Raw genomic sequence first — 8,144 nt, 5'->3', positions numbered from 1 at the left:
ACCAAAACAGCAATTAAGGGCACCGACTACCGTATGGTCCATATATTATTATTATTGTTATTAATTATTGATGGCTCGTTTATATCACTTCTTAAAGATGAAACATTGTATAGTTTCCGGAAGAGTATATAAAGTTAATAGGAATTCATAATCCTAAAGACACTGATGTTGGCTTTTGAAAATGGAGAAAGAGGTCATAAATGATGGTTTATGATCTTCATGGACCACCTTTTCGTGATTTTGGCAAGCATTAAAGTGTGATTAGGTGATTTATGCTTTAAGTTCTGCTTGCAATATAAGCTGGGGACATTTAGTTCTATACAGTTGTCCGAGTTGCAAAATTTTGATTCATTAATGCGTTACTGTGAATATGATAATATTACGTATATGTTCCAAGTAACAAGGATTTCTGAAAATAAAAAAAGAATTACATTATTACTGGCTCATATTTTCATCTGATTGGGTTACATGAATTTTTCATGGGTGCACATGACAGCGAACTGGCTCGCAGAAATTAGACACCCATCAGTAAAAAAATTGGGAAGAAAAAGAGGAAAAAAATGAAGAACTAAAATGTAATTTGACCTTCGTCAGAAATATGATCGGAAGAAGGAATTTGGCCAAAGATGTCAGGGCAGGAGTCCCAGATTCCTCTTTGTCGGGACTCCCAGTATCCTCCTACGTAACGGTATGTCCCGCTCGCCTTATCCTTCGCAAACCACCGTGGTTTCCAACCACTCTCTTGCATCTTCCGAGCCTGAATCACATTCAAACAATCAATCACTACCAAATAAGGATATCATAATATCTTATAGCCTTTCGTTTACTCCAATTTCCTGCCCACAAAGGCAACTTGACAATAATGAACATGTGATTTGGAGCTGATTGAGGAGGTATACTCAAAACTAGCAAAAATGGTAAACTGACCCCCTCTTAATCTCTTGTTTGATAATTTCTTACGAAGAGTTCTTGCCTAAACTAGAAAAAAGAAGGAAACAAATGATTGAAAAAAAAAAATAGAAAAATTGTTCTGCACTCAGGACAACTAAAAACAAGTTGAACACAACCTACTTGAACTCTTTCACAAAGGGTGTTAGAATCATAAAAAGAAAACTAACGAGATCCCTCTAATTACGAGGCTGCAGGTGAAACCATAAAACCAAATGTTACAGTAGGTAAAATGAAGTTGGCACCTGGCGCTGCCGCTGCTCTAGCCGTAACTTTTCTGAATTTGCCATGTCATACTCCCCATTTTCCAAATACCTTTGGTCTGGCCTTAACCTTGAATCTGTAGGTGGCAACTTCTCCTTTATAAAACCAAAGGTAAACTAACAATCAATGTCTAACAAACGAAAAAAACACAAACAAACACAGATACACAACAATGTGCACAGTGAGATATGGGACTATTTTGTTCCTTCTCTTGGTCATACTTCGTGTTTGTAGAGAAAAAGTTAGTTTCCCTTGTTATTGAAAAAACCAAGTGAACTCCAGTTAAAGCATACACAACTAAGCACTACTAGCAGCGAAATAATACAGTGTTTTTCCTGGATTAGTACAAAGAGTGGTAACATAAAAAGAGAGTGTGGTAAACAAAACAGACCTTCAAACCAGGGGTCAGTTCGTTTAGTGTGATGGCAAAGCGAGTGAAGTTATATCTAGTGGGAATCTTGGGAGCCTTGCTTCGCTTCCAGAGCAAACGGGCATCTGACAAAGATTCATGACCTTTCCCTTTCCCGGTGTAGTCTCCATTAACGTAATACATGCTTTCATCCCATTTTCCAAACAAAGTTGATACAGTTTTTCCGTTCCTATCTTGAATGATACCATGAACCTAGAGAAACAGATAAATCACAATGAGAGACAACCCTCTGCAAAAAGTTTCATATATCTATAGTGAGAGGATAGATGAAAAGTCCAGTTAATAACCAAGACCTCACTATTTTCCTTAAAGAAAAATGACCGTACTGGTAAGACAACTAGGTTTTATACAAACCAAAGAGGAATGAAAATTTAATACCAAAGCTAAAGCATATGTTAAATGTGAAAAAATAGAATCCATGCAACAGATATGGAGCACCTGGTGAGGATTTCGATCAATTATAGATTGTTCCTTGAATTTCAGTTTACACGAGTACTCTTGGTTTCCCTGTATACGCATTGTCCCATAGTGATCACAGTATAGTTTTCCCAATATGAGATTGTATATTGATGTAGTAACCTGAAAGAACAAGTCCGTTCAGAACTAGAACCAGAGCAGGATAGCAGTTGAACCAGATAATATATATACCTTACTCCACTGGAAAACTTCCCCATCATCAAATTCCAAAGTCAAAATACCAACAGGGTCAAGCTGAATTGATCGCCCCCAAAATTTGCTCTTTAGGTTGCTATCTCCCCAAAATTTCCAACCTGTACCCTCACAGTGACATGCTACAATCATAGGGTGATGACTGACCTGAGGGGAAGCAGAAATATTAAAAATTTATAATAGGTGACTTAAATTAAAAAAATCCCAAGTGTGTCCCTTTTGTCGGACACCAAAATCTAAATTGCATTGTACTCATAGGATTTATTCATGAAATAAATGATGCAGTTTTTAAAATTATGGTACTCCGTATGGGGAAAGCTGATCCTTTCTTAATTCAAAGCCATTGTCTGAAAGAAATTCAAATGAGTGGTTGGTACATACAATTTCATCAACTAAACCATTCAAATAACTATGATTAAGACCACAAAAAGGGAAAAATGTACACACAGTAATTATCATGTTTGATACTTTGCTGGACCCACTTAACAAATATGTAAATTGGGTTGGAATATAAAGGAATGCTAAAGGGAGAATAGAAATTATCGTGGTTTTATGCAAATAACTACCCAAGTACTTGGAAACTTGCCATCAAAAGCTAACTTAAATACCCAAGTCGATTGTGGGACTTGTTAGACACCCCATATACCCAAGTTCCTATCATAGCGCCGCCCCTAAAAGCTTATGTGATTGGAACTTTCAGGTACGACACTTCACTCAACTTCCTTTGGTCAAAACCCATGTGGACCCTTTATAGGTAGCCCTTTCTAAGACACGGTCTACCTTTTATGCCAATTATAAGTGCTCAAGAAGAGAAATTCATCCTCAAAAGCTAACTATTAAGGGAGAAGAATCAAGAACTCAAATACTACACGGGAGCATCCCGTGCTACCCAACGTACGACTTATTAGTCATCCCAAAACACCCAAGTTCCTATTAGATAACTTTGCTTAAGTTAAAAATGGGTAATTTGTTAATCACTTTACGGCAGAAGATTAGATCATACCTTCTCTGAGAAAAACCGAAGGCCTTTATCCGGATAGTGAGCCTCATATGTTTCCCCAAGTAATGGATTAAATGGTTTGCAAATTCTTCCTTCTGTTGCAGCATAGCCAGATACAGCAAAAGCCGCAACATAGAGAATCCTCATGAGGCTATTACCCTGGCATGGCATTTCCAATTGGTTAAAAGTGATCAAAATGCGCCCAATATTGCATTGAACTAGCCAAAACCAAGAAAATCGAACTCAACACAACCCTGAAAATTTTCTCATATCAAATGAAACAATTATATTTAAGCACTCAGATTTGCCTTAATAGTACAGAGAAATAGAGATCAGTTAGTCAGATTCGGACTTACCCTTCTTCCCCATTCATATGCTTGGTCCAAGAGATATGAGTACTCCATTTCCTCAAAACACTTTTGTAGGGAGGAAAGAGGCTCGTTAAAATAAACAGGAAGGCAAACTTTTGTTAGATCCTTCCCTATATTATCCTTAATCATTGACCACAGACTGACTCCTTTCTCTTTTTCTACAGGGTCTGGCAATTTCTTACGCCGTTTAACATGAGGGTAATTGGTTCCAACATATCTAATCGAAGGATCTATGTCATCCTCTGATTCAAATGCATAGAACCCTTCATCATCTGAAGAGAAGGATGACATTCTATAATCAGACCCATTACTTTTAAAAGAACTGGACGACAGAATATCACGAGTATCAAAAAAGGCATTGTCATCATCGTCAGTTTCTTCCTCAGCAGCATCATTTCGATCATTGTCATCTTCAGATTCACTTCCTGTTCCTTCTAAATTAAAAATAGGAAAACAAATAAAAGTATAAAAGGCTTAGTTAGGGCATAACAATTGGTTAGCAGGTATGAGAAATATGCACTACAATTCGTTAATTTATAAACAACTATTTGATAAAACTTTAGAGAGAGCGAGCGATGGGGAGAATTTAGAAAAAAGCAATGGAAAGGAGGGGGCATCTTGTATCATAGATAGATAGAGATAGTAGACATAAATAATTCATGTTTGAAGAAAATGCATCACTAGAACAATGAGACATCTACACAAACGTGCTGCAAATGGAGAAGTCTTACCACTAAATTTTTCTTGCGCTAATCTTGAGGAAGCCTCTTCATCATTCCACTGTCTTTGGCTCTCATCAACTACTGTATTCTCCAGATCAACCTTTTCTGTCTACAATAATACAACATAGACTAAAGTTTACTAATACACGTGAAGATAAAAGATGTATAAAAATAAACCATCCATGTGCAAATTCAAATTGCAAATGAAACAATTTTGTTAAACAGCACAGAAACAGTGAATAACTTAATGGACTTAAATTGATAACTGCAACCCCTTATAATGCATTATTTGATAGACTTAATTAGAAAATATGTGAATAAAAGCATTCATCCTGTGAAGAACCTACCCAGTTCTTCACCCATGACACAATATAATTCCGGGTCACATTTTCTTAAAAGAAACTATGTTTACATTCACGAAGGCTACTTGCAGGACCCAAAACCTTAATCCATTCATATATATCTAGTCAGTTCAGAACACTTTAAAATTTGTAACAGCCTCATTTTAAATTGTATTAAGAGAAAGAAAAATGAACACGAGATGCATGCATATATCTCGAGAGGGTAACTCACTACAGCTCGTACAAATCTATTCAAGGAGCGTTCATATTGAACGTATATGTAGTAAGTTAGTAAGTTGAAGGTATAAATTTACGCCAGGATTCTGGTATGCATAACAAGGTCAGTAAAAGTCACAGAACAGCGAAAAGATCTTTGAAACTTTCATATACACTACCGACTAACCATAACCTACTTCTCCGATCAAATATTTATACTTTGGAGATAATACGATAACAAATTACACAACCTCAACTAACTATGTTACGGAGAATAGATTCACATTCCGAAGCGATAGAGTACACAATATTTACTTTGTATATCGTACACCCAATTTATGGTATTCAACTTTCGACTGCACTACTTTGAATTGTTACGAAGTATTGGAGTTTTGATTAGACGTACCTCCAATTGGCGCAGAGTGTCGATGAGAATTGAGTGCTTCTGCTTAAGCAGCACAAGCTGGCTTTGCAGCGCCGCAAACTCAGTCCTCATGATTTGCTCACTGTCCTGAATAGTCCCCTCGCTCACTCCCTCTTCCATTAGCCGAAGTCTCAGTTTCTCCGTCGAAACAGTTACATTGTCCAGCGGAGCCATCAACTCGCTGTTCGACATCCGTGGGAACATGTCCTTCACCGCCTGCAACGCCTCCGTCCACGACACGCGATCTTCATGCGTATCCGCCCTCAGGTGGAGCCTCTTCGTTCCCGTGAAGACCGAAAAGCGCTTGTCATCCGATTTGCTCTCGCGAATAGTCGAAACCTGCAAACTCAAGGCAAATAAATCTCGTCGAAATCCCTAATAATTGAAATTAAGTAAGGGAGGAGTAGAGCTAGGTCCTGCCTTGAGATGGATTTCCCCGAACGGCTTTCGCACGTGCTGGCAGGGATAGGAATTGCGGTTGCGAGTGATCCTGCGCATGGATTCTTCACCGATAACCATGGAGCCTTTCTCGGTTTCGGGATTCACGACGATCTTATCTGGTCCGTGAATCTTATAGTAGGAGAGAACGCCGTCTTGGAGTACAAACCATCGCGGTCGCCATCCTTTGCCGTAATTCACCCATTTGTACAGTACTCCGGAGATTCCGTTGCCAACGAGGTCGTTGATCTTCACGTCCACAGGCTGCTCCCGCTGACTCCCGCTGTGGCTGTGGCTGTGCTTGTGGCTGTGCCGAGGAGCCGAATCGGATCTCACGGCGGCGGCGGCAGGGAGAGGCGGCATAGGGAAGTCCGTGAAGGAGGGTTTCACTGGCGATGCCTGGTCGGAAATGGCGGACACGCAGCAGAAAGGATGCATGTAGAAGATTAATATCGATATCACTGCGGCGAAAGCGTTCTCAGATGGCGGCTGCGGCGGTGGACGACAGCGGTACGGATTGGGTGGAGGTTCATACTAAGGGCGATTAGGCAATCAGTAGTAGAAAGGGGTGAAGTAATTTGCTTGAGGCAAGAGGAAGATAAAAACGGTTATGAGGAGATTAGAAGTAAAATAGTGAAATAATAATAGTAATAAAAAAAATAATAATAATAATAATATAAATAAAAAATATAAATGAATAAAAGAAATATGTGAAGTGTGAAATGAAGAGGCAAGGTGAAAGTGAGGATTAGAATATTGGAATCAGAATTAGAATATTAAATAAATGAAGAGTGATGAATATTGGAGAAGTTAAGTGATATGTTTCTGAATGGAGAAGTTAAGGTGGGAGATGAGTAATGAAAGAGAGAAGGGTTTTTCCCGGTGAGATGAGGTGGCAGCAGGATATGTAGAGAGATAGAGAGAGACGAAAAACCGCTGGTCTTGGAATTGGATGCCTTGGCTAAAGTTTTTAAATATTATGAGGAGGTTGGTTGAGAGGTGTGATCTGCGATCATGATTGACTCTTCTCAAACACCTTTTCCCTCTGGATCCAGGGGTAATGATTGTCTGCAACGAGGATACAGGGGATAAGATGCCGCCGGCTTCATCTGCGGCTGACACGTGGACATTGACAGAAGGATTTGTGGAAGTTGATGAGTGGAAAAAATGCGTTGGAGTAAAGGAGTATGGCTTGCACGTTTTGGAGGGAATTAAATTCAGATTTAGATAACAGAAAAATGAAAAGAAAAGGGTGCCTCTGCCCAATCAAACCTTCAACATTTTCACTTTTTGAAAAACAACATAAAATCTGGCCCAGCTACCAGACACCAGTATGAGCATGATATTGGTACGGCCCTTTGTTTAAGTTTTGCAGGATATACACATAAAATATTAAAAGAAAAAACAAAAAGAAATCGATAATGACATAATGAAATTTGAATTATTGTTTATTGTTTGAGTGCAGAAGTATGAGGGATGGAAGAAAAGAGAAAAGGGTGAGACAGAGAGAATGGATTGATGATTTTAACAGTGAGAGGAAGTAGGAATAGGGGTAGGGATAGGAGAAGAGAAGAGAAAAGAAACAGAGTTGTATTGTATTGTATGAGGAAGGTACAGCATGAAAGATAGGTGATAGCCAACCTCCGCTTCAGGAAGTACTGCACCGTGAACCATGTCTTGTCAATGTCCACTATGCTCAATCTTCACCAACTAAACCTTTTTATCATATACTTCCTCTACAGATCAAAAATCACAAAACCAACCATACTTTTTATTTTATTATATTTATAAAAACAACAACATAATTAATTATATTTACTTACTCCAATTATAAAACAATCCTTATTTTTATATGATTTTTATACTTTCAATTTTTCCATTCTAGTAAACACAGGGAGTTTTATATTAATGAAAAAAGTGATAAATTAATATATCCAATTTCTTACTTATCCCATGTTTAAAGGTAGGAAAAACAACTAACAAGACAAAGTCTAAAATTTAAATCAGGAGAAAGGGGAAAAATTAGAAATGAGTTTCTGAAACTTAAAATTGTCTTTTTTTTTCTCTTATTATTTTTTAGAAAACAGAGAAAAACACTATTTCAATAAAGATAAAGGAAATGAGTTCACTGAGTGTTTAATTTAGAGATGTAAATATGTTTTTTTTAACTGTATTAATATATGTCTAATTAGATATGTTTTCTCTTGAATGGATACATTAATATCTCTTTGTTAGTAATTTTTTTATGATGTACAAACTGCTGGTTAGATAATAGGTTTTATTTTACATTAAATATACAAGTCTTAACCACATAGGTGTAC

At 37.7% G+C, this 8,144-nt stretch overlaps 1 protein-coding gene across 2 annotated transcripts; it reads right to left on the bottom strand.

Moving 5' to 3' along the window:
* Positions 1-406: 406 nt before the first annotated feature.
* On the bottom strand, positions 407-7,019 carry LOC124845437 (oxysterol-binding protein-related protein 1C-like). Of its 2 annotated transcripts, none has more exons than XM_088106887.1 (10): positions 5,806-7,019; positions 5,368-5,724; positions 4,414-4,513; positions 3,668-4,113; positions 3,315-3,470; positions 2,291-2,458; positions 2,081-2,221; positions 1,604-1,834; positions 1,194-1,307; positions 407-757 (listed from the first exon to the last, which is right to left on the bottom strand). In XM_088106887.1, exons 1-10 carry the CDS (start codon positions 6,259-6,261, stop codon positions 569-571), a joined length of 2,358 nt encoding a protein of 785 aa, XP_087963013.1. In that variant the 5' UTR covers positions 6,262-7,019; the 3' UTR covers positions 407-568. The 2 variants fall into 2 exon arrangements, with proteins under 2 accessions (XP_087963013.1, XP_087963012.1); XM_088106886.1 differs by having other exon boundaries at positions 3,668-4,116; positions 5,806-7,010.
* Positions 7,020-8,144: the final 1,125 nt, after the last annotated feature.

Source organism: Vigna umbellata, chromosome 2, assembly GCF_029865625.1.
Source record: "Vigna umbellata cultivar VRB3 chromosome 2, Vumbellata_1.0, whole genome shotgun sequence".
Classification (NCBI taxonomy): Eukaryota; Viridiplantae; Streptophyta; class Magnoliopsida; order Fabales; family Fabaceae; genus Vigna; species Vigna umbellata.
Note: the sequence above shows the minus strand (reverse complement) of the source record. Positions and strands in the feature narration are given on the sequence as shown.

Bases quoted from the DNA above. Each gene is read 5' to 3' on its own strand.
- LOC124845437 (XM_088106886.1), bottom strand. From the start codon at position 6,261: ATGCATCCTTTCTGCTGCGTGTCCGCCATTTCCGACCAGGCATCGCCA. The intron at 4,514-5,367 runs GTACGTCTAATC...GTATTATTGTAG, and splicing joins ACACTCTGCGCCAATTGGAG to ACAGAAAAGGTTGATCTGGA. The intron at 758-1,193 runs GTGCCAACTTCA...AATGTGATTCAG, and splicing joins TAGAGCAGCGGCAGCGCCAG to GCTCGGAAGATGCAAGAGAG.